Here is a 27353-nt window from a genome sequence, read left to right as displayed (position 1 = left end):
ATGTGAACACTTGGTCTCCACACAGCTATGTACAGATGCCCGCCTTGTAGGCACTCAGTGCTATATGAGCAACTGTCATTTCCAGCTGGCTTTTGGATGAACATAGTATTTTTTGTGTATGCTTTTGTTTGTTGGTCATGGTGAGGAAACTAATAAGTAAAACAACCACTTGATAGACCAAGAAAGGAAAACACACTAGGGATGTGGATGTATTTGGTTAGAACACTTTGGAAGCAGCAGGAAGTATGGCACTAGCACTGTGGTTGACAGCTGAGCTCTTTCTACCCTTTGTGACATCATTTCACTGGGAAGTGGCTGCATGAAGGCTATCTGACCTAATACTCATGATCTTTCAGACATGAATGTCTGAAAGACCTAATCTATTGCATGTTAATCATCTTTGACTTATGATCTAGTTTTCTCATTCATTTTGACAAGCCAATGTAATGTATGAAAATGATTTTATAGCAATATGATTAATCACAATGCCAAAGTTATCTTCACTTGACAAAATAATTGGCTATAGTATTCTTTTAATAATTAACTCTTCTACTTCTGTAGAATTGAATAACTAGGTGTTAAAAAATGTGATAGTTGGGCCGGGAGTTTGGCCTAGTGGTAGAGTGCTTGTCTACCATGCACAAAGATCCAGGTTCAATTCCTTGGTATCACATACATAGAAAAAGCTGGAAGTGGTGCTGTGGCTCAAGTGGTAGAGCTCTAGACTTGAGGAAAGGACAGTGCTCAGGCCCTGAGCTCAAGCCCAGGACTGGCAAAAAAATTTTAAAAAAAAATGTTATAGTCGCAGGGCGCAGGGCTCACACCTCTAATCCCTAGCTACTCAGAAGGCTGAGATCTGAGGATCATAGGTCAAAGCCAGCCCAGGCACAAAAGTTCCCAAGACTGTTATCTCCAATTATCCCCAGAAGACTAGAAGTGGTGGCCTTGAGCTGAAGAGCTCAGGGATAGTGCTCAGGTTCAGAATTCAAACCCCACAACTGACAGAAACAAACAAAAAACAAAAACAGCAACAAAAAAGGAGTGTTTATAGGAAACCACCTATGGGTAACATTGTGATATACATCTATGGTTCAACTAAGGTGGAAGCAAATTCTCACATTTCTTTTTAGATTTAAACACAAAATTTAGTTTATCACTTACATACTAATTTGCATATTTTGTTGTGATTCATAATCATTCTGCTGTAATTTAGAGTATTTATTAAAAATAATCTTGAGTCTAATAAAACATCCAAAGATCTGGTAAAATTTTAAAGCAGCTCACAACTACAGATTCATACAACTACATAATGGTTAGGAAGGTCATTAAAGCCCCCCCCACTCCGCCCGAGACTAAGATGTCAGTTCTGTACCTGCTGCTTTTGCTAAATGGCTAGTGCTCTACCAAAATGAGCCACATCTCCCACCCTCAAAGCCATTCATTTGATCAAGTGAAAAAAGATAAAATTAGAAACTTTCAGAATCCAAAAGAAATAAAAAATTACAGGATTAAATATTTATAAGATAGTGAAAAACATCAAAACTAAAATGTATTTGGGTATACTGCCTTTTCATTTAAAGATGAACTGAAACTAAACTTAAGTGTCATTTTGGTACGCTATTATCAAAACATCTAGGACTACAGCTTTCATTCTTCTGTCAAGAGACTTCTAGATTAGTGATTATTTATGTGGAAACAGACAGAAATGATCTCTGTGGTAAATACAAGATATATAAAACATATTGTTCAATTTATAGATGCACTAAATAGTAGAAAGGGTAGGAAATGCTTAGGCAACCATTACCATATACAAACACAAAAACACACAAAGTATTTACAACGTAGATTAAGGCAAGGTAAAAAATGGGCAATTCTTACTTCCCAGAACTATAATTTAAAGATTTAAATTTTATGATGGATTTCTGTAGCATTACTTACTCAACATGCAGAAGCATTCTTAAATATGAATAATATGACAAGCAGAAGCATTAGAATTGTGCTAGAAAAGATAATTAAGGTATAAAATATTTTACAAGGTACAGAGATCTCTGTCCTTGTATGCTGAATTTTCATCTGAATTTTTTTTTCTCAATAAGATTATAAAAGTCTAATTAGAGACAGAGCTTGCTAACAAAAATACTCCACTCTTCATTCATGCCTCTGCCCATCTTTTGGACATTGTTGAATTGACCTTTAGCATGCAGAAATGAATGAGATTCTACTCCTACTCTACCTAAGTTTGCTCAGCTGACTCCTTGCCCTCGGCAAAGGCTGCAGTGCGATGAACTCGTCACTTAAAGCAACTGTGTTGGAGTACATCTATAAGTGGACAGAAAAGGGATGGGACACACAACAAGTCAGTGAGCAGTATTCATCACCTACGAGACAGACACAGGACAAGGTTTGTAAATACCAAACATCTACTCCCACAAAATAGGAAATATGCATGGCACACATACATGACTGACATCGATAGGATATTGGTTTTGCCATAAAAAAGTTTGTTCTTCACTCTTCACATATTGTCATTCTGGAGAAAAGCAAAGCTTACAATAAATGGAACAGTTCTTTGGATTTTGTTTGCTACTTTGGGTAAACAATGAAGTAGCTGAAGTAGCTATTGCTCTGTCATTTGGAATCAAAGTAATGGTAGAGGCTGAAATAATAATCATTACTGAAAATATAGCAAAGAATACTGTCATGTGCAGATATTCAAGACTGCTGTTTCAGTAAAAAAGGGGAAAAAACAAAATCCAGCAAATCTCCTGAATGAGATCACTTGAAAATTAATTTAGTGAGCCTACAAGAGAGATTTTCTGGCTTTCACACACAAATAAAATGATTGAAAGAACCAATATACGTATGAGCACTTTTTCCTTTCTTCTTGTTTAAAAGCCTACCTTTTTTTTTGGTCAGCTGTGGGACTTGAGCTCTGGGCCTGGGTGTTATCCCTGGGCTCTTCAGCTCAGGGCTATGGTCCTACGCCTATTGCTTCAGTGTCACTTCCTAAAAACCTACCTTTAAGTATAAAATATATTTTCTGCAATCCTTAGCCTACAGGAAAAGTAATGATAACCACTATTATAATTGTTCATATCAGTAGGAAATCTCTACAAAAATATAATTATTTATATCAGTAGGAAATCTCTACAAAAATGTAAGTTTGCAGGCTGGGAGCATAGCCTAGTGGTAGAGTGCTCCCTAGCATGTATGAAACCCTGAGTTTGATTCCTCTGTACCACATACAAAGAAAAAGCAGAAGTGGCTCTGTGGTTCAAGTAGCAGAGTGCTAGCCTTGAGCAAAAGTGTCCAAGGACAGTGCCCAGGCCCTGAGTTTAAGCCCCAGGACTGGCAAAAAGAAAAGAAAAAAAAAGTTCATAAATGATGAACATCTGATTACTTATTTTATAAAGAATTACTTTTTGGGGACCAGTACTTGGGTATAAATGCAGGGACTTGCCCTTGCTAGGCAGGTGCTCTACCATTTAAGGCATACTCCCCTCTCTTTTTGCATTAGGTATTTTCTGTATAGAGATTCTCATCTTTGTTGGTTGGGCCTAGTATGTGATCTTATTTCTGTTTGCCACATTATGTGATGATAGTCACCCATCATCCCATTTACTATTTTGGTGAGATAGCCTCTTGAACTTTTCGCTTAGGTTAGCCTCAAACCTCTTCTGTTTCTTCCTCAAGAGCAGCTGGGATCACAGGCATGAGCCTCCACTCCCAGCAAAGAACTACATTTTAAAAGTAATTTATTCATCTCATCTTATGAATTAACTTTATGTAGGGAAAGAGAGGAAGGTCTAGAAACATAATACACAAAGTTTAAAAATACTATTGGGCGAATTGGGAATAGAAATACGAACAGGGTATATTGTACACATATATGGACATATCAAAATGAAATCCCCATGTACAACTAATTGATACTATTTTTTTTAAAGACTCATAAGACTCATAAGAATATCCTTCACTAGAGGAAACTTGTGAACATAGTTGAGACTTTTGAAATAAGATTACCTTCAGAGTAAAAATGAAATGTCTCTGACTACAGGTTTAGGACTCACCCTTAAAACTAATAATGAGACTGAGGAAGTTTTCTCATTATATTATAAGATATTCTTCATTTTATTAATAATGAGTTTCCAGAAAAAATACTAGCTTACTATAAATACTTCCAAAGACATAGCAGTAAGACAGGCAAACTTCTGTGATATAGATTTAAGCAATGTATTACAGAAGAAAAGGGGAGGGTCTGTACATATTAACATTCCTATATATGTATATATAGGCAGAAAGAGTGAGCACACAGATTATGTATTTGTTTTCAGCTTCATTTGGAAATCAGTATCACAGAGCAATAATGTCTTCCTCATACTGATAGTAACTAAGTTTCTGATAATGGGTTACATAACAGGCAGTATCAGGTGCTTCATATTCATTATCTCATATTATGTGAGGTAGTATTATTTTCTTTCTACAGACAGGAAATTGAAGACTACCAAAGTGACTTGATCAAAGATATATAGAGATATAGATATATATCTTATAAAGGATTGAATGTTAAGTTTCACAGGCCTATACTACTTCAATGGTATAAACATATATATTAGCTAGGATTAAATTACTAAAAAAGGCAAATACTATAGAAATGTGGAATTGTCAATGGAAATTCAGACAAATGCATTGTTTAGGAAACCTAATTCAAATGACTACATACTTACAGAGCACTTTTCTTTTTTGCAGTATCATTACACAATCACATTTTCAAAAGTTAAAAAAATTGCTTGGCATGAAACAAAAATAAATTGTTGAGAATAACTTCAAATTCTGAGAACTAAATGATTAATAAAGTCAGCATTTATTAGGGAATAAATACTGAGAATATACTCAATACTGTTTGGTACAGTTAAAAGGACAAATTCAAATACATTCCTGGCTCATGTGCCAGTCAAATATACAAAAAAAGGCATATTCAAGTAAGTAGTTATCATATTTAAAAGCATTACTCTAAACATTCTTTCATTTTAATTCTCACTATGAAAGGAATGAAAGATACTTCTATCAATTTTAATGAGGAAGTAGGCTCAAAGTAAAAGTATTATCAAGAGGCAGAGCTGGGATTTGAACTGAGATTTATCAGATCTTTCTGTGCCAGTCCTGGGACTTGAATTCAGAGCCTGCGCACTGTCCTTTTGCTTATTTCACTCAAGGCTGGCCCTCTCCCATTTGCACCATAGCTCTGTTTCTGGCTTTTTTGGGGAGGGTAGAAAGTTAATTGGAGATGGTAGTTTCAGGGACTTTTCTGCCCTGGCTGGTCTCAAATTGTGCTTGTCATATTTCAGTCTCCTAAGTAGCTTGAATTATAGACATAAGCCACGATGTCCAGCTTCAACATACTCTTACTAAACACTATGTGTCATGTGACTAACTGCTGTGGTTTAGTTTTTAATTAGTAAACAGTCAATGAATATATCTTATAAAAATCCATTTTGTAAAAATTACTTAGTTTGAAGATTTTATTCACATTATTTTGTTAAAACAATATGAAAAATTATTAATCAAAATCTAACATTTCTGAAGATATTTCTATAGTTAGTTACATCAATCTGACAGAACACTGTATATTATAAGTTACTATTTTCTGGACATGATAATTTGTTCATTAAAAAATTCAAATCAATTAAAAAATTGGTAGTAAAAATCAGTAGTAAAAATAAAAATAATTAGAAACAACCTTAAACTATCATATTTAATAATTTTTATATTATAAAATGCATGATACAGAAATGGTAATTATTTTAAGGCAGAGATAAATTATAGTCAGCTGTTTGTTACTAGAAGGCTATCAAATATAAGAACTACTTACCTGTGCCTTTTCAGTACTTGTAGGATGGAGCTGCCTGTCAAATACTTTCTTCACAACATCAAGGAACAGACACATAACAACCATAAGGATTATGGCAAACCAAACAGACCCACTTGATAGGAGCTGAATAAATACAAAGTACATATTCTGGGAGCCCAAAAATGGCCTGCAAAAAAAAGACAAATTGCTTTATAAACTGGAAAGCAGTGGGCATGGTGTCACAGCAATCTGGATGCCAAGGCAGAACAATCTCAAGTTTGAAGCAAGTCTGGGATAGAGAGTAAGATCCTATCTCAAAAAGAAACAAATAGTGAAAATGAAAAACAAATAAAGACATGAAAAAAAGCATGTATTTCAAGGAATGTTTGAGAGTATTACAGGAGAAGGTTACAAACTCAAACTGGTAAAACTTTGTAAATACTACACACACACACAAAATGGTTGGCTGAGTGACTGATCTTACTAATGAAGAAGTAACTTATAAACCTTTAAGAGAGACATTAACTCAACTATCATAATTTGATAATTCTATGTGACTTCTTTTATTGCATACTTGAATAATTTAGAGGTAATGTGGTTAGTGTGCAGAACATTAATTGTAAAGGCAATAGAGCTTAAGTTTAGAGTATTTAAATTAAATCCTGTTTTTATTTTTCTATCTTGTGATGCTCAATCTCACATAAAGGTAAGAATATAATTATTGTGATGAATCAATATATTATCTAATAGACAATGTCTAGAAGTTTCTGATATTTAAGAAATGTCAGAGAGGTTAAGTTATCAAGTAGTGTATCTCAAAACTATTCTGAGCAGAATTTGCTCATAATATAACTTGCCACATTAATATTTATTGTTGTTAAATCAACAGAATTAAAATACAATGATATAGATACTCACCAGAGAATACCGCCATAAAACAAAGAAAATATAAAATAAAATATAATAGATCCCCAGGTAACAAGATGGTTGATCCAAGTCCAAAAGTGAGTTTCCAAAGCCATCTAAAAAAATTTTTTTTAGAAAAAAGGTCTTAGAAATATAAAATAAAGCTTTCCCTTACTCTCTTATAGACAACTTAAGAATTAAACATACTACTTAATGTTTAAGATAAAATATGAATCAGAGGGTCCTGGTAGGAAATAGCACAATTTCACATTATTTTTCTTCTGTGAGAAAGCAGCACTGAAATTTCATACATGACTCTACAAGTTGTGATGTTTTATACAATACACAAAAGTACAATTTCAGTTATTTTTATTTGACCAAAATTAGATAAGGCTTTCCAGCATAATTTAAGAGAACTTTTTGACAACAGTTAGTAAGTTGTTAAATTAGAAACCAGTGAAATTTACAGCTAAAAAAAGTACAGAAAAAAGGAAAATTAACTGCCAACTCCACAGACACAAAATTCTTTAAGTTTTAGTGCAATACCTTCACTGTGACTGTAATAACCATGACTGTGAAGACCAAAGTGCCAAATGTCCAGTTTCCAAACATCTAAAAAACAACAAAAAAAACAGGCTATGAAATGTGTGAGTATATTAATGAAATTATATATGAGAAAAAGCATGATAAAGCATTGCTATGCTTATTACTATAATGCATAGTGATCTTTTGGATAATATCTTTATCTGGACATCCAAAGATAGTTTTATGGTCATGTACCACAGACAACAGTCTTTCATTTAAAATGAATGGTTATGTGATTGCTTTCTTCCTGTCACAATAAACAAAAATAGTAAGCAGGAAAGAAAATTAAAACAGCACCTGAAAAAAAGAAAATGGCCAATGGAATTATTGTACATATTCCTCATAAAAAGCAGTTAAAACAGGCAGAAAGTTCTAAGCTATACAGCCAGAACTTATTAAGGTTCGTCACACATGCACAATCACAAAGTAATATGAAGGATCGAATTTCCACAAATAAAAACATAATCAGAAACTTAATGTTAGCTTAGTTTACAAAGCAAACACAATCTCACAACAGTAGTTTAAAATTTTATTTAAAAGACTGTTTTGTAAAAAAAAAAAGCTGCAAATTTCTAATAATTAGTATTTGCTTGAGAAATATTCAACCTCTCTGAATCATATAATACTTTGTAAAAATGAGGATAATTCTAATACTGTGTGTATGCATATATGTATGAATGCGTGCATGTGCCAGAATTGGGGCTTGAACTCAGGGCCTCTGACTCTCACTGGGTTTATTTTACTCAAGGCTATCATTCTGCCACTTCAGCTACACTACCACTCCTGGCTTATTGCTAATAATGAGATGAGTCTCACAGATCTGTATGCCTGAGCTGGCTCTGAACTTTAATCCTCAGATCTCAGCTTCCTGAGAAGCTAGGATTACAGGTGTGAAGTACCAGTGTCTGACTCTCAGAGGTTTATTTAAGTATTAGGGTAAGCAAAAAGAACAGAGTACATGGTACATATATAAGCAAATGTAAAATATTATACTAATGAAAGAAGCAAGTGGAACAAGTACAAGTCTTGAGTTCAAACTCTAGTACCAACAAAAATACAAAGTAAATAAAATTAAAAAGTTACTGACAATGAAACATCAGTTAGTATTCCTTAATTTGAGTACTATCAAAAGACAAAAAATGGAAAAGTCATACTCAAACCATGAATATTTCTCTAGCTTTGTATCTTGAGTAATGATCCCTAAACACTAAAAATTAGTGAGCTTCAACTCTATCCTTAGGGGAGTTTCAGTCTCCTCTTTTAGGACTATGGGGTAGATTCTTTGAAGCAGCCAGCTGTCCCTGACCTGGAAATGATTTAAAAAAAAAAGGTTTAGCACCTACTATTCTTTAATATATGTTATATTCCTTTTCTGTGGAGGAGAATTTAAGGCTTTGCCTTGCTTAAGTTCCGAGAAGGAAAAGAAGAGTGCTTTTTATGACACCTATTCAACTGTAATGTAAGATAAGGATAATCTCTTTCCATTCTGACACCTCCTTGAGCTGCTCTGATGAAGTAGCAGGATTCTGGGAATCTAAGAAGTGAGTTAAGCTTACACTTGGTTAACACTGTCAATATAAAAAACTATTTTACCTGGCCATTTGCAAGCAGAGATATATCTTTCCCCATTAGAAAATAGGATCCAAAAAAGAAAATAAAGGCATGACTGAAACCCAAAATGGTCCAATAGAGAAATGTTTGAATGCTTAATAGGCGATTTTTACTAATGTCCCTGTAAAGTTTAAAAAGACAAAGAAAAAAGTATTAGATTTTTTTTTTTACCTTCTAAACAATTGCTACAATTTTGTAAATTTACTTTTTTTTTTTTTTTTTTTTGCCAGTCCTGGGGCTTGAACTCAGGGCCAGGGCTCTGTACCTGAGCTTCTTTTAGCTCAAGGGTAACGCTCTACCACTTGAGCCATAGCATCACATCTACCCTTTTCTGTTTATGTGGTACTGAGGAATCAAAACCAGGGCTTCATGCATGCTAGGCAAGCACTCTACCACTAAGCCACATTTCCAAACACAATTTGATAATTTTAAAATGAGAGTTTTAAGATGACTAGAAAATAGTAGCAAAATTAATAAATAGCGCTGGGAGTGTGTCCTAGTGGTGAGTGTTTGCCTAGCATGCATAAAACACTGGTTTCAATTCCTCAGTACCACATACACAGAAAAGGCCAGAAGTGGTGCTGTGGCTCAAGTGGTAAAGCACTAGCTTTGAGAAAGCTCAAGTACAGTGCCCTGGTCCTGAGTTCAAGCTCCAGACCTGGCAAAAATAAATAAATAAACCTAATTTTACAATCACTTTAATAATAGTATTTATTTGTGTAAGAGTTCACATAATAAATTACAATAAATTTGATAAAATAAACATGATACAGGCATAATACACGTGATCAATTGTGAAAAGTTGATTTATCTGTATTATTTTCTACTAAGATTTGCCCATGCTGAATAATGGCTTCTTTTTTAGTAAGGTCATTCAAGTTGGGTTCAGCATTGAGACTCTTAAAGAACTTCCTGTTCAGATTGCATATCACTGAATTACATGGTTCTTAGGGAGGCAGGAATAAAGCATAGATATGACCATAATGTCCCTGACTTGAATTTTTTAATATTACTCATAAAACTGAGTTAATATTTTGGAATTCTACAGACTACTAATTAATAACTTCATGAAATATAGTACTATTGGTTTGCAACTGTAAATTGCACAATGGCTCAATGAATTCTCAGGACAAATGTATTTATTTTTCATTTAGTTGTATAAGGGATTTCATAATTCCATAAGGTATAAGCTATGATTTTTTAAAAAAAGTATTCATTCTTAAAAAACTTTGGAAAAGTTATATTTTTAACCACATAAAAACCATGCTTTCCTTGGTATTAATCACCACGACAATACCTATACACTTGCTTGTTTTTTAAATACTTGTTAAAGTTGATTATTAAATACATTACTTGTAATCTGAAATGTATGACCATCTAATATTGGAAAATACTTACCGATAAAGGGTGGGCTTGTTCTGTAGTACATGAGGGTCTATGTGCTGTTCCAAAAGACTATACATCAGAACAGGTAGAGATGTAAAACAAATATTGTATAAAGTCAGGTACACGCTGTCATACAGTGTCTAAAAAGAGACATTTGTAGGCATTTTGAGATGTAAATTATACATTCTATTACATTATGGATATAATCATAAAGCGTAGTAAAGTAAGCATAAATTAGTTTTTCTTAATTTGTATAAAAATCCATTTTGATAAATCTAATACTTTCAATTTGGTTCTCACACAGATAAGCATAGTGGTTTAGGTTTATAATCATTGTGGGATTGAAATACTTTACTATGTTAGGTGTTTTAAAAATGTAGTGAATTGGATCTAAGTTTCAAAATTCTCCATAATTTGATCATAGTGATGCAATTTTACACAGTCCTGTATGCATCCTCGGCTTCTTATTCCTCTGCTATAGAGTAACTATAGGTTCACTTTCATGGTTTTGATCTCCCTGTTCACATGTTACCATTCATCTTTTTTAAGGCACAGAACATGCATTCTTTTTCCTTAAGAACTTTCCATAGTGGCCCAAGTCTTTGATGCTAGATGGGGTCCTGTTAGGAGCTGCAGGTACTACTGCTGGTGGTAATAGCTCTAACTCCACAGTTCATGTATCTATTTTAGTGCAATTAATATTGTTTTCTTGATCAAAACAGTCAGGTAGGTCCTCTTGACACATGGTCTTACAGCATTTTTTATTTCATCGGGGTACATGATTACTTGCAATCAATACTGCTTTAAGCAGAAATACAGAGATACAAGTACAAGCATGTGAAAACAGCATTTTCAGATAGGAACAATAATGAAAAGCCTAAGAAAACTAAGCTCATATTTTTTCAGTAAATTAAAAGCAATATCTCAACTAAACCGACCAATTTAATAAAGAAATCTGAACACTTTTTTTGGGGGGGAGGGGGTATTGGTCCTGGAGCTGGAACTCAGGGCCTGGGCAGTGTTCCTGAGCTTTTTCCATTCAAGGCTAGTGCTCTACCACTTGAGCTGCAGCTCTTTCTGCAGCTGTTTTTGGTGCTTTACTGGAGGAAGAGTCTCGTGGAGTTTTTGCCTAGGCAAAATTCAAGTGTGATTCTGATCCTCAGATCTCTGCCTTCTGAGTAGCTAGGAATACAGGCATAAGCCACCAGAGCCCAGCCTGACACCTTTTTTGCATGTGAAAAGGGTGCTTCACTGGTCAGAATCAGAAGGTCCAAATCATGGCTCATGCATTAACTTATCTCCGTGATCTTAGGCAAGCTGCTTAATCTCTGTAGGTTTTTCTTATTCATTCTAAAAATAAGAATACGTCAGGAATGGCAAATATATGACATATGGGCAACAAAGACTCATCCTGTGCCATTACTTCGAACGTCAACAAACCGTATTTCCTCTCTGAACCTAAAGCTTTAGAAATCTTTTGGTTCACTATGATAGGTGCTCCTATCAATTGTTTAAAGTTACTTTCTGGGGTGATGCTTACATTATCCTTGGAGTAAACCACTAAAGTTTCTTTTAAATTTTAAAAACTTTGGAAAAAAAATGAAGTGAATAGTTATTGGATCTGCCTTTGTATGGACTTTACAGAAAAAAAACTATCAAGCTCTGTCATGAGAACAGCATTTTTGTTTGAAAAAAAAATATATCGGATATATTCGTATTTGGTTATCTGAAATTGGATAGGGAACGGGGGAAAACAAGATGAGGGGCGGGGGTGGGGGGAGGGAAATGGAGACCAAGACATGTGAAAGGGTATCAATGTATGGGAATTAATGCACCATCTATCTGGCAAATATCATGTAACCCTTCTATTAATTACAATAAAAATATATGGAAAAAAAGAAAATATTTATAATTACAACAGACTGTAATCCTAAATATGCACGTGGCTGAGATCTGAGGATCACGGTTCAAAGTAAGCCCTTGAAGAAAAGTCTGTGAGACTCTATCTCCAATTAATTAGCAAAAAGCTGGATATGAAGGGGTGGCTCAACTGGCAGAATTTCAGTCTTGAGTAAAAAAAGCCACAGAGGAGCATGGGGCCTTTGAGTTTAAGCCCTAGGATGTGTATGCATCTCCATACATACACAAGTGTGCGAGCATGTGTGTGCATGCACACAAGCACACACACACTCACACCATGTACATGCACACATGCACGCTACTCAGGTACTCAGGTGGTGGTATCAACAATAATCTCAAGGGGGCTAGGAGTTTGGCCTAGTGGTAGAGTGCTTGCCTAGCATTTGCAAAGACCCAGGTTCCATTCCTCGGTACCACATACACAGAAAAAAAGCCAGAAGTAGTGCTGAGGCTCAAGTGGTAGAGCTCTAGCCTTGAGAAAGTTCAAGGACAGGGCGCGCAGGCCCTGAGCTCAAGCCCAAGATGGCAAACAAACAAACAAAAAACAAACAAAAAACCCAATAATCTCAAGGGAAGTTTATTCAAAGGATTAAGAATGAAAAGCCACCCTAAATATCTTCCAAAATCAGACCATATAAGCTTATCTTAAAAAGGCAAAATGCAAGCTTCTGTTTACTTACTTGTTGAGAAAACAAACAGTAGAACTGATATAAAAATTGGGGTGTGATAAAGCATACATTCTGAAAAAAAATTAAATGGAAACAATTTAAATATTTAAGACTAAAACACAAAATTATCTAAAGAGGGACCGGGAAAAACAGTCTCAGTGGATATAGTGAGGGGATTATCTTTCCATAGGACTTTTCCACATAAAATAGGAACATATAATTCTTATTTAAAAATTTCTGGTAGCCTCTAAAGAAATAGTGTAGATATTACAACGAAATACTTTTAGCTCCCTTTTTTTGCCAAGTAACAGCATAATTTTAAATTTATAAGCTTAAAAATTCTTATTCACTATTTTCATGTGCAGAATAATAAATGAGTCACTTAAGACTTTAAGAATATGATAAACTTATAATACAAAATGAAAGCACACAATAAATGAACTTTTAAAAATTCTCTCTCCCTCAATATTTTCATTTTACAAGTGAGAGCTAGAATAAGCTAAAAGAAAACTGCCACATCATCTGACAGCAATTTCTAATCTATTGGTGTTACGGTATACAGAATATGCTGCGAACCAGGACTGTTAACATAGGCTCCACAGATCCCTATCATTCCCAAAAGGCCATAGACAGAACACACAGTTTTCCAACATCTTACTCTTAAGTATCTTATTTTGAGCATTTTAAAATCCTTTATTGACAGGCTCACACATTTTATTAGTCTACCAGAGGATCATCCACAGGAAAAATGTTTAAGGAACTCTACTTGAAACTATCATGTTAAAGTTTAATTAAAACTTACTCAAGATAACATAAAGAAATAACATTTTATGGTATGATTTGCATAAAATAAAACACGTCAATATAAATTCTGATGTTTGGTTAAGTTTATAAACCATTATTATCACCATAAAAGTAGGAATTTTTTTTTCCTTATAACCTTTTCTAGTCAATTCTACCATGTACATCCTTGCTGCTCCAGGCAACTAATAATTTGTATTCCATTAGTATAATCAGAATTATTTTCAACAGCATTATTTCTTGACAAATAGGAGTAATTTATATGGTTATAGCATTCCTTAAATTGAAACTTCACACTACTGTATCAGTAATTGATTCTAAACATTCATACGAAACTCACCTTATAAAAAAAATACTGTACAAGGGTAGCTATTCTAATATAATAAAAATGACCATGAACAAAAAGTAATTTGGAGAGGAATTTAAATCTAGCTATTGCATAGTCACTGTTTCGTGCAGCTTGTCTTCCTTCTTTACCCATAATTCCTGAAATAAAGAAGACAAAATACTGGCATGTTAACTGATAATTCTAAAGTGATTTTTTCATGATAATTATGTCAATATCTCAACTATTTACATATACTAGTTGAATCTGTGTGTGTGTGTGTGTGTGTATGCCAGTCCTGGGGCATGAATCTGGGCACTCTTCCTTAGCTTTTTGCTCAAGGCTAGCATTCTACCACTTGAGCCACAGCTCTAATTCTGTCTTTTTGGTGGTTAACAGTCTCATGGATTTTCCTGCCTAAGCTGACCTCAAAGCTTGATTCTCAGATTTCAGTCTCCTGAGTAGCTCGGATTGCAAGCATGCCCACTGACTTGGAAAAATTGAATCTTAATATATAACAGCAGTTAGCAAAAGGTTGTTCTAGTTAAATGTTTAACATAAAGCTATGATTAAGCCAGACATATATCAGATCTTTAGAGAATTAAAATAAATAATATTGAATTGACACATACAATCTTAGCTACTTAGGAAACTGTGATCTGAGGTCTGCAAATCAAAGCCTGCCCAGGTAGTAAAGTCTATGAGACTTTTATCTCTAATTAACTACCATGAAGCTGGAAGTGAAGACATGGCTCAGTGGTAGAATGTCAGTTTGGAGTGAAAAAGCTAAGAAACAACACTCAGGCACTGAGTTCAAGCCCTAGTACTGGAACAAATAAATAAAAATTTAAAAATAAATGATAATACTGAAAATCCAGAAGCTAGCAGAAACAACAACTATTAGACTAATAAGCACAAAACACTGGGTAAGAAGCAAAAATTAATTAGCGTTAAACTCATTAGCTCCGATTGATAGAAAGATACTGAAATCAAGTAATTTGAACCTAACAAAATGTTAGTATGTCTAACTGTTTTTAAACTGTGGAGCTTCAGACAAATTGTGCTTTCTAATGATAAAACATGTAAATTTGAAATAAACTTGCAAAAAGAAAAATGAAAATATAAAATCAGTATATCATTTTATCTGGAAAATATGAGATTTGAGTTATAATAATCATTTAAATGTTTCAAAAAGCAAAACAAGTTATTATCAATTTTTTGTTTGACTTAAAACTGTAAAAATTATTTTTAATAAACTTTTTTATCATGGAAAGTTCAAATTATTTTAAATGGATAGACACAGAAAAATCATCTATGTTTATAATGCCTAACGAAAAAAGTTTAGACATTTATTTGATATATTACAGAATACACAAAAAGTATACAAAACATGTAAATAAATGGATATTGTATATAGTAGTTCCTTCCCTCCCTGCCTCCATCCCTCCCATCTTTATACTCCCCCTTCCTTTTCCTGCTCCTCTTTTCCCTTTCCTTTCCTCCTTCCTCCCCCACACTTTCTCTTTCTCATTTATCGTGACCCTTTATTAATTTCAATTCTAGAATCCTATATGCTGATTTAGCCAATGGCTCAGAACATCACCTCCTTCTATGGTATAAGCTGCCCTGGGCAGGGCCCGGAAGTGTTGATATGCTGATAAACTACTGTGTTAAGCTCCTCTATATTCCAATACTTCGTATCTCATTGTAAGAGTGTGTGTGTATGTATGCCAGAATACTGGCACTTGATCTCAGGGACTTGTGCTCTTGCTTGGCTTTTTCACCACAGCTTGGAACTTGGGCCACACCTCCAGTTAGGCATTTTGCTGGCTAATTGGAGAGGGAGTCTCAAAGACTTTTCTGGATGGGTTGGCTTCAAACCTCAATTCTTTAGATATCAGCCTCTTGGGTAGTAGCTAGTATTATAGGCAAAGCTATCACTATTTAGCTTTTTCTTTCTTTTTTTTTTTAGGCAACAAGATAGCACAATGTGACTCATGAACTTGAGATGCTCAAGTTATAATATGGATGCCCAGTAATATTTAGATCTCTATCAATATGTTTTTGTTTTTCTTCTTCTTCTCCTTCTTTTGCACTAGTCCTGAGACTTAACTTGGGGCCTGGATACAGTCCCTGAGCTTTTTTGCTCAAGACTAGTGCTCTACCACTTGGGCCACTGCTCCACTTTCCATGTTTTGGTGTTTAATTGGAGATGAAGAGTCTCATGGACTTTCTTGCCTGAGCTTTGACCTAGGTCACTAGATTGTAGCCTCCTGAGTAGTTAGGATTACAGGTATGAGTTACCAGAGATGGCTAACACTTAAAAAAAATTCTTTTAAGAAATCCCTAAGCACATAATTACATCATTAGACTCAGTTAAGATTTTGTTATGCATACCAATGAAGGAGTTTCATTGTATAAATTCATCTGTAAACCTATATCCTTGACAACTCTAGCTAGGCTTAATAATCTTCATAACTGTTTACAATCTGGCAGCCAGTTTTAACTTGTATTTCTTTGATGATAAGACTAAATACTTTTTAAATATATTTAGCATTTATTCATTTTACAGTTCTTATCCTTCTACATATGGTTTCATCTTTCTACATACTTCTGCTAGAGTGTTTTTCTTATTTTTGTTCATTTATTAAGATTTCATATTTGGGAATACTGAAACTTTATTATCTACTTTACACATGTTACTAGTCTGTTTATAAATTTTTGATTTTTTGAGTTTGTACCTCTGCCATATATACTAATCTTTTCCATAAAGCGAACTACAAGTTTTTGCTTGGGTATGATGTTTATAAAAGATCTTCCTGGGGCCACGAACTTGGCGTAATGGTAAAGTGCTTGCCCAGCATGCACGAAGACCCGGATTCGATTCCTTGGTACCACATATATAGAAAAAAGTGGAAGTGGTGCTGTGGCTCAAGTGGTAGAGCTCTGGCCTTGAGAAAACCCAAGGACAGTGCTCAGGCCCTGAGGTCAAGCCCCAGGACTGGCAAAAAAAAAAAAAAAAAATCATTTAAATGTTTACTGAGTAATAAGTTTCTCCTCCTCCTCCTTCTTTGCAAGTCCCGGGGTTGAATTCAGGGCCTAGGTACTGTCCTTGGGCTTTCTCAAGGCAAGAGCTCTATCATTTGAGCCACAGCACCACTTTCAGCTTTTTTTTTTCTTCTATGGGTATAGTACCAAGGAATCAAACCTAGGTCTTTGAGCATACTAGGCAAGCACTCTACCACTAGGCCAAACTCCCCACCCCAATATGTTTCTTTGAACCATTTCCTTTGTTATTTTTTAAAAAAATCTTGTATTTTTGCCCAGCCTCCTAGATTATAATACTTCTGTATTTACCCTGGGATGTAGCAGGCACATGCCCATGTGTTATTGGTTCAGATGGAGACACGCCCAGTCAGACCCTGAACTTTGATCTTCCCAATCTTTGCCTCTTAAATAGCTAGGATTATACCTTACCTGGCTCTAAATAAAAAATTTTTATGCTTAGTGTATGGGATATAGAGTGATCAAACTATTAAGGAGAGTTTAAAAAGCAATATTATACTAAGTAGAATGAAAATTAAAAATCCAAAATCAATAGCAGTGATCTCAGACAGGAGCTGATTTGGGAATAAAGGGCAACATAAGGCTTGAGAAGAACTCAACACAAGGTATTAAAAAGATGGGCTAATATGTCTTCTCATCCAAATTTTTTCTTCTTCAGTAAAAAATCCAAACCCCAACCTCTTATGCTTTGTAACTGTAAAATAAAACCATAAAGGAAGATAGGCCAAGGTATGTTAAAATAGGATCTAGTAAGTTAATCATTACTAAATATAATAATAGTATTTTTAATTGAATGAAATTTCAGACAAAAGCAGAAAAATCTGAAAAAGGTTATTAAAATCAGAAATGAAATTTCATTTTATTTTTTGGTAGTACAAGGCTTAGAACTCAGGGCTTTGTGCTTATTCTCTGCCACTTGAGCCATGTCTCTAGCCCTTTGTGCTTTCATTATTTTTTTGCAATATGTTTTTGCCTGGACCAGCCTGGTCTATAATTTAACTACATGTTTCCTGTACAGATTAATAGGTATATACCATCACATGAAGCTGATTATTGGCTCAGACAGGGATCTCACTTTTTTTTTGGCCTGGGCTGAGCCAGTAGGATTATAAGGTTGAGTCAAGGTTCCTGTTTGGCTGACATCTCATGTTTTAATTACCATTTTGTCTAGATTCTTGTCATTAAATGAATTTCAGAATCTGTAGTTTTATAAATTAAGTAGTAACTGTAATTCTAAAACAAGACTTTAAAACTACAAAAGCTACATAAATATAAATTTAAATATAGTCTATATAAATCATAAACTTAGAGTTTAAAAAGGATAAAATAATCTGTGAAAGTACTTTTTAAGATATAAAGTGACATAAAAATAAAGTTAATTGCGAATGAGGGAAAATGGGCAGAGATAATATATACTAATGAAGCACTTATTTCCTTATTGGAACTAAAAATCTTCAACAGTGGGCTTAAGAATAGTATTCTAATGGGGACAACCCATTACATATTACCATGATGCATTTACTTTCATCCATGTATTCAGTATTGCACTTTAATCTATGGAAGGAAAAATCAAAATCATTAAATAAATTATAGCAACTTTAAAAACTGGGGAAAAAGCTCAATTACCTATGCCAACGTGTGCTTCTTGTATCATGCTTACATCATTAGCACCATCACCAATAGCCAATGTTATTGGTTTCTCAGGTGAGATTTTTATCAGTCTTATTACCTGGAAGATACACAATAAATTAATTCTTTATAACATTTCAATTATTTTTTTGTGTGTTGTCATTTATCTGAAGTAACTGTAGTAAGAACAGTAATAAACATAATTAAGACAATAATATGCATTGGAGTATTTTTCAGAGAGTAACCTACACTAAGACGTTTAGGAATGCTTTTCAGATATGTCATAAAAATGTGGTATGTTTGAATTTTATAAAGAAGATTTGAAATTTTCAAATAATTAGTAATTTACTGTGTAAAAAAAAAAGAACTCCAATTACTGAACTTTGGACAGAATTTTTGGGTTCACAAAACTTTCTACTTGATAAAATGCCAACAGTTTTGGCTTGTAATGAACAAAATCTAAAGTTAAAAAAAAAATCACTGGGTGCTCGTGGCTCATACCTGTAATCCTTGCTACTTAAGAGGATTAGATCTGACCACTGCAGTATGAAGTCAGCTGGGGAAGAAAAGCCTGTAAGACTCTTACCTCTGAATAACTACCAAAAAAGTCAGAAGTGAAGATGTGACAAGTGGTAGAGCGATAGCCTTGAGCAAAAATAGCTCTGAAATAGTGCCTTAGACACCAGGACAAGTACCAAAAAAAAAAAAAAAAAAAGGCTGGGGGGGCCGGGAGTTTGGCCTAGTGGTTAAAGTGCTTGCCTAGCATGCATGAAGACCCGGGTTCAATTCCTCGGTACCACATACATAGAAAAAAGCCGGAAGTCGGCCGGGAGTTTCGTCTAGTGGTTAAAGTGCTTGCCTAGCATGCATAAAGACCCGGGTTCGATTCCTTGGTACCACATACATAGAAAAAAGCCAGAAGTGGTGCTGAGGCTCAAGTGGTAGAGCTCTAGCCTTGAGAAAGTCCAAGGACAGTGCTCAGGCCCTGAGCTCAAGCCCAGGACTGGCAAAAAAAAAAAAAAAAGGCTGGGCAAGTAGCTTAATGGTAGAGTGCTTGCCTAACATGTATGAAGTCCTGGGTTTGATTCCTCAGTACTACATAAAAAAAACCTAACAAAACAAACAAAATTAAACACACACACACACACACACACACACCTAGTATTAAATTCAAAGAAGTCCAAAGAGGTTTCTCTGAAATTCTTGAATTTTTTTTCCTCTCTTCCTCCCTTCTTTTTGTGCGCCAGTTCTGGTACTTGAACTCAGGGTCTGTGCATTGTCCCTGAGTATTTTTATTTTCCCTAGTTCTGGGGTTGGACTCAGAACCTGGGCACTGTCCTTTGACACTTTTTTGCTCAAGGTTAGTGCTCTGCCACTTGAACCACAGCGTCACTTTCAGCTATTTCTGTGTATGTGGTACCAAGGAATACAACCCAGGGCTTCATGCATGCTGGGCAATCATTCTACCTGTAGGCTATGCTCCTAGATGGAGTTCTTTTTGCTCAAGGGTAGCTGGCACTCTACCACTTTAGCCTTAGTTCCATTTCTGGCTTTCTGGTGGTTAATTGGAGATGAGAGACTCACGGACTTTCCTACCTATACCACCTTCAGATCTCAGCCTCCTAAATAGCTAGGATTACAGATGTGAGCCAATAGCTCCTGAACGAATGTAATTTTATAGAGAACATAAGTGCAATATCCTAGCCACTTTGGGGGGACCTGATCCCCCCAGCAAATAGACACCAGTACTCAATGAACCAAGCTAGGAGTCATTTTAGTAACAGTATAATGACTGCTTTCCACCTTCTGGCTGATCCTTTAAAGGTAAACACTAGAGGCCGGTAGTTTGGCCTAGTGGTAAGAGTGCTTGCTTAGTATGCACAAAGACAGTGGGGTTCGATTCCTGGGTACTGTATATAGGCTGAAAAGGCTGAAAGTGGGGCTATGGCTCAAGTGATAGAGCCCTAGCCTTGAGAAAGCCCAACAACAGTGCTCAAGCCCTGAGTTCAAGCCCCAGAACTGTCAAAAACAAGAAAAGAAAAAAGGTAAACATAGGTGATCCTAGCTACACACAGGTGGTCATAACCATATGTAGATAGTCAAACAGGTTAGACATTTTTACAAAAACAAGAACAGAATTTGGCAGCTAAGCCGGACAAGTTATTACAATAGGCATTAGCTTTCTCTATTGCCAGTTTTGGTCTGGATAGACTAGGATACACAACCTATAATGTAGGCATCAAAACTAAATTTATAAAGCTTAAAAAAATTAAGATTCTAAATTATTAGATTTATATGTAAAAAAATCAATAGATGTGTATTGTCCAGAATATTTGTGAAAGACACAGCTCTAGATCTCAAATTCCAAATATGGAATGACAAAATAATTTGAATAGGTTCTAACTTACATAATAACTCCCTGAAATTCACATTACAAATTAAATGGCTTTCAACTTTTTTTGGTGCCAGTCTTGGGGCTTAAACTCAAGAACTGGGTGCTGCCAGTAGGCATTTTTGTGCAAAGCTAGTGCCTACTACTTTAGATTAGTTCCACTTCCAGCTATCTGGTGGTTAATTGGAGATAAAAGTCTAACAGACTTTCCTGCCTGGGCTGGTTTCAAACTACAATCCTCAGAACTCAGCCTTTGGAGCAGCTGAGATTAATCACAGGTGTGAGCCACCAGTGCCTAGATTGGTTTTAACTTTTTACTAGAGTCCTATTTATCTCTAAATAGCCACTTCAAAGAATAAGCACCTAATATTTTCTTAATAATTCAAGTCCCCTATGCGCTTTCACTACTAAGTAATTTGGGTAATGTTAATTATCAAATTTGTGTTTCAGCAAGATCACAAACTGCTATCAAACAGACATGTTCTAGTTCAATGAGTATTTGAACCTTCAATTTTTTTTTAAGCATTACTAAGTCTAACGTACATGGATCACAACTATCAAAACAGGAAATAATAGATTCTTAATAAGATTTATACACACACTGAGTACCACCAAATGGAATTATGTAAGGCCTTAACTTTAAAGAATAAATATTGGGCCGGGAGTTTGGCCTAGCATGCATGCATGAAGACCTGGGTTTGATTCCTTGGTACCACATACATAGAAAAAAGCCAGAAGTGGTGCTATGGCTCAACTGGTAGAGCTCGAGCCTTGAGAAAGACCAAGGACAGAGCTCAGGGCCTGAGTTCAAGCTCTGGGACTGGCACAAAAAAACATAAATAAATAAAACAAAGAATAAATATCTATTTGCTGGTTTTAGGGCTTTAACTCGGGGCATGGACAGTGTCTCTGAGCCTCTTTGTGCTCACGACTGACATTCTACCATTAGAGCCACAGTGCCACTTCCAGCTTTTTTGAAGATATGAGTCTCATGGGAAGTTTTTTGCCCTGCTGGCTTTGAACCACTATCATCAGATCTCAGCTTCCTGAGTAGCTAAGATTATAGGCATAAGTCACTGGCTCCTGGCTTTTAAAGAATATTTTTAGAGCTACATATCTGGGAAACTTCTTACAGCATATACATACTTTTGCTTTCTGTAGAGGTGCCATACGACAACACAATACAGCTGAACAATTTCTGCAAACTTCCATAAATAATTTTTCATGTTCCCTGAGTGCAAGAGATAAGCTGGTCCCATCCACAACCAGCCCATGCTGAATCACATGATCCTCTGTGATTCTAAAAGAGAAAAAAATAATTAAAATAATCATATCCTCTGTGAGACCCTACTCCCACCTCTATCTTTACTAACAGGATTAAACTGATGGTCTCCTTCATGCTCAGCAAGTACTGTACAACTGAAGCCACACCCCAGTCCATTTCATTTGTCTCATTATGTCTGGGCTACCCTTAAACTCACAATCCTCCTGCCTCTGCTTCAAGAGTAGATAAAATTACAGGTTTTTCTACCATGCCCAACTTGTAAGTCATTTTATTCACATGAATAAAACAGTCATTAAAGGATGGACAGTTCAAAATGGAAGAAACTCAGTTGTTCTACTTAAAGTTAAGATTAAGCAGAACCAAGAGTCACTCCTAGGATAAGTAAAATATAGGATACTGGATTTTATACGGAATTGTTATATAGACATAGCAACTATATTTTCTATAATGTGAACTGTAACAATCTAAGATTATAAGAATAAAAAAGAAACATTACACCATTAATTAATCCTAAGAGATACATGAAATCAAGATTATTCAGAAAAAAATCTATAAGCTAGATAACTGATGTTACAAGGTAAGGAATGAAAGATTCATTACAGTCTCTTGATATTAAGCTCTATAATGGATGTAAAGTCATACAGTAGTCAAACTTGAATAACCCCTACGTGGACATATAGTTAAAATAAGTGCCATTCAAAGTATTGCCTGCTTACTGGCACCTGGGCAAACTATGTCTAGTGAATGAAGCAACTGTAGCATTAAGTGGACAATTTTGCTCAACTGTTTTCCCCAATGAGCCTTGATAAGATTTTCTTGATGAAGGAAGTAGTACAGAGATTTTTTTTTCCTGATGCAAGCTTCTTTATATCACTAAAAGGCAGTATTCAGAGTAGTCCTGTGCTACAGACACACCACACACTGCACTACCAATTTATAGGTTGCTGCACTTTACATGAGAAGAAAGAAGACTATTAGGTGAGCAACAAGCTAGAAAAGCTAAAGATACATTGGTAAGATTTTAGTCTTAAGAAAGAAAACCCCTAAGTTATAGGATGCCTTTCATTATATATCTAAATACTACTGTGTTGCGTTGTAATGAATACAAGTAGTAAATTCTTCATGAAAATTTCAAAACATCTTTTTTTTCTTTAACCTGCAGTATCTGAAATCAACATCTACACTGACTGGCATCTTACCTAATTAGAATCTGTACTGCTGTCAATGCCTGGAGCATGTTCTGAATATTATCTAAGCAGTGTGCCCCAGAGGGAGTAGCTCCCAAGAATATGACAGATCAGACTGCTTCCCTAGGTACCCTTCTATGGCACATTATCTGATTTTTCCTATGACTAGTGTTAATAAATCACCATATGTTCTCACGTGGAAGCCAGACCTGGTGGCACATGCATGTAATCCCAGCTACTTGGGGAGGCAGGTAGATTGGGAAGATTAGCAATTTGAGACCAGACTGGGCAAAAATTAGTAAGATACCCATCTCAATAAGTAAGTCAGGTGTGGAAGTCATACCCAGGAGTCGTAAGTAGGAAGACTGAGGTCCCAGGCTATCCCATGCAAAAAGCAAGACTATCTGAAAAACAGCTTACAGCTAAAAGTATTGAAGGCATAGCTCAAGCAGCAGAGCACTTGCCCACCGTTCTAGCACACAGCAGGTAGCATGGGATCATCTCCATGGTCATGTCTCTGTTCCCCCTACTCTCTCCCTTTATTTCCATTCTCCATTTATACTTAAGTCCTTAAATATACCCTCCTCCCAGCTTCAGAACTGTCCCTTTGCTTCTTAATGTCATTACCAAGTTAGCCTTTCTCAGAAAGAGTTTAATTCTGAGTACGTCCAGAGCTCTTCTGAGGCTCCCAACTTCTGCTGCTGCCTGAGTAATATACTATCACAGGTATATGACAGTGTTTACTCCTCTATCTTCCTCGTACCGAGATCCCATGTGAACTAAATCCTATTAATGCTCACTGCTAATCTGTAATGTCTTTATGTTTTAATACCACAGGACTGTATCATAAGAGGTTTTTTGTCTTGTCTTTTCTTTTTGCCAGTCCTGGGGCTTGAACACAGGGCCTGGGCACTGTCCTTGGGCATCATTAAGGCTAGCACTCTACCACTTGAACCACAGCACCACTTCTGGCTTTTTCTGTGTATGTGGTACCGAGGAACTGAACCCAGGACTTTGGACATGCTAGGCAAGCACTCTACCATTAGGCCATGCTCCTCGCTCCTGTATTGTAAGATTTAAGAATTGATCTTTGACGACATCTCTTCAAACAGGTCACATAGCTGAGATCTCACTGCATAACAAATACATTTTGCCATGTAATTCAATAAGGTAATCAACACTCCACTAGGTCTTAGAATTATGACATTAAAATCCATTTTTCTTTCCTTGTTTTATCATGATGGTTATATACAGACAATATGAAATAATGAAATGTCACAATATAGGACATTCAGAACACTATGGTATAACTGTGTCACTGTGACTTGGAGAATACTAGGCAATATAAAGTGCTGAAAGAGGATTTCAGAAGGTTTGTGCTGTCAACACTCAGTGATAAACAAGTTTATGTAGTTATATTCTAATCAATCTTCACATACAAAAGATCTAAATTGTATGTAGCCATGAACTCTTATTTGGATTATTTTTCATCCATTATCAAATGCAAAAGTGATTTTTAGATCATGGACTGGGACACATTTGATCTGGTATTATGGTTTCTTATTTCTGGATTGTATGATCCACATACTACATTCTTACCTTCTAGCAAGCTGCCTCAATTGTTCAGCACATTCATTGTCTGATTTCTGGTTTATCAGTTCAAGGATGTTCATGGTTCTATGAAAATGTCCACAGGATAAGCTCACACTAACAGCTGTTTCATGTTTATCTCCAGTAAGTACCCACACTTTGATACCAGCCATTCTCAATGCTTCAATAGTTTCTCGAACTTTATCTTGTAATCTGAAAATAAACAAAATGGGTTAAACAAAATCCTTTTCTACTGTATAAGTTTAATATAAACTGTAGAGAATAGGTAAAGTCTGCACATAAGTTTATCTGAAACTGAAACTCTAAGAAAGAAACAAGAATAAATTGATAAGTGACGACCTCATTCATATAAAAATCAACCAATTAAAATATACAACTTTATGTTTCAAGAGTTTAACTTCAAAATTAATGGGGTTTTTTTTGTATTTTTTTAAATCTGTTTTTTGCTTTTTGTTGTTCAAGCCAGTCCTGGGGCTTGAACTTTGGGCCTGGATGCTGTTCCTGAGCTTCTTTGGTTAAGGCTAATGCTCTACCATTGAACCACAGATCCACTTCTAGCTTTTTCTGTGATTAATTGGAGTTAAGACTTTTGCAGACTTTCCTGTCTGGGGTAGCTTTGAACGGCAATCTTCAGATCTTGGCCACTTGAGTAGTTAGGGGTATAGGCACAAGTCACTGATACGTAGCTACAATTGATTTAAGACCAAAATAATTACATGGTTTTCACAAATCATTTTAGTAAGATTTCTATCTATTTTTCTACCCATCTCCCACCTTACCCCAGTTCCCTTTCTCCCTTCCTTCCTCTTCCTATCTCTCTTTCTGTGTTAGAGCCTGGATCCAGTACCTCATGTATACTAGAAAAGTGCTATATTACTGACTTCAGGTATACCTGAAGTCCCTAGGAAGTCAAAAGGAGATCTGTATATGTATGTCCTTGTGTATGTACCCATCTGTAAGAAAAAAATCTTGCAAATTACTCTTGGAGTTAAAAAAAAGTGAGACTGGAAAAAAGAAAAATGTATACTATTTGATTTCAGGAGATTCTAAGAAATCTCATGAAACTAAAAAGAAAATGAAAAAACCTAGATTAAAAAAGTATAAAAATATCTTTGTAAGAGAAAACATACATAATGTCAAAAATTATAGAAATCAACTTAATTCATAGGATTCAATTTAATTCAAGCAAAACACTGAGATAATTATTGGGTAACAAAGACAAAATATATGGGCTGCAAAGAATTCATTATTACAAGACGATAACACAAGAACATTGGTACAATTACAAAATACAGAAACTTCACAAAGGTGTCAGTAAAGATCTTACTACAGTGGGGTTAATATCTGAACTATACTTTAGGAATAGGTATCCAAAGAAAAGGAAGAATCCATAAGGCATGAACAAGGAACAAGAACAAGGCTGGTATGCAAAGAACTATAGCTAATGTGGTACTACTGAAATGTAAGAAACATGAGGCTGGAGAATTAACAGACTGAGGAATAGTCTAAAATCTTAAAGGTCTTGTGAGAACTGCAGATAATTGTTTTCCTTCATCTACTTCAAATGTCTGGCTAAAACAGTATATGTTGACTGGGAAAAAAAACTAATGCTTTAATTCTCTGTTTTGATTTTAAATATTACAGAAAATTAATAAACAATTTATCTCATACAAACACTTGGCTAAAATATTGTTAAGAAAAGAGATGTCAAAGCAAAACAAAACAAAAAGGCACAGTTTTTGCACAATTATTGGATATATTGATGTTGGATTATGACTCTGTATTCATACTGTCACCAGTAACATGTTTTATTTAAGCAATAAGTAACTTTTCTATTTGAAATATTTGAGAAGATACATTTTCTGTCCAGGCAAAATACAGTTTTGCTTTTTTAAATTATTTATTTACTTTTTTTTTTTTTTTGCTAGTCATGGGCTTAAACTCAGGGCCTGAGCACTGTCCTTGGATTTTCTCAAGGCTAGCTCTACCATTTGAGCCTCAGCACCATTTCCTGGTTTTTTTCTGTGTATGTGGTACCGAGGAATCGAACCCAGGTCTTCGTGCATGCTAGGCAAGCACTCTACCACTAGGCCAAACTCCCAGCCCTGCTTTTGCTCTTTAAGAAGGTTG

The 27353-nt window shown here is 35.3% G+C and overlaps 1 protein-coding gene across 4 annotated transcripts in view; it reads right to left on the bottom strand.

The window, feature by feature from the left end:
* Atp11b (ATPase phospholipid transporting 11B (putative)) overlaps nucleotides 1-27353 on the bottom strand; it is a 109107-nt gene that overhangs the window by 14380 nt on the left and 67374 nt on the right. For 2 of the 4 annotated variants that reach the window (XM_090342605.1, XM_090342615.1), the window contains exons 19-29: nucleotides 25212-25415; nucleotides 22287-22440; nucleotides 18746-18848; nucleotides 14069-14214; nucleotides 12940-12999; nucleotides 10352-10479; nucleotides 8936-9074; nucleotides 7304-7369; nucleotides 6770-6873; nucleotides 5873-6038; nucleotides 2234-2319 (exon numbers count right to left, since the gene is read on the bottom strand). In XM_090342605.1, the coding sequence (XP_090198731.1) occupies nucleotides 2234-2319; nucleotides 5873-6038; nucleotides 6770-6873; nucleotides 7304-7369; nucleotides 8936-9074; nucleotides 10352-10479; nucleotides 12940-12999; nucleotides 14069-14214; nucleotides 18746-18848; nucleotides 22287-22440; nucleotides 25212-25415 (1356 nt within the window). The remainder of the gene's footprint in view (nucleotides 1-2233; nucleotides 2320-5872; nucleotides 6039-6769; nucleotides 6874-7303; nucleotides 7370-8935; nucleotides 9075-10351; nucleotides 10480-12939; nucleotides 13000-14068; nucleotides 14215-18745; nucleotides 18849-22286; nucleotides 22441-25211; nucleotides 25416-27353) is intronic. The other 2 variants (XM_090342598.1, XM_090342622.1) reach the window with 2 other exon arrangements.

This window comes from Megascapheus bottae, chromosome 1 (genome assembly GCF_031878675.1).
Source record: "Megascapheus bottae isolate mThoBot1 chromosome 1, mThoBot2.hap1, whole genome shotgun sequence".
Lineage (NCBI taxonomy): Eukaryota > Metazoa > Chordata > Mammalia > Rodentia > Geomyidae > Megascapheus > Megascapheus bottae.
Note: the sequence above shows the minus strand (reverse complement) of the source record. Positions and strands in the feature narration are given on the sequence as shown.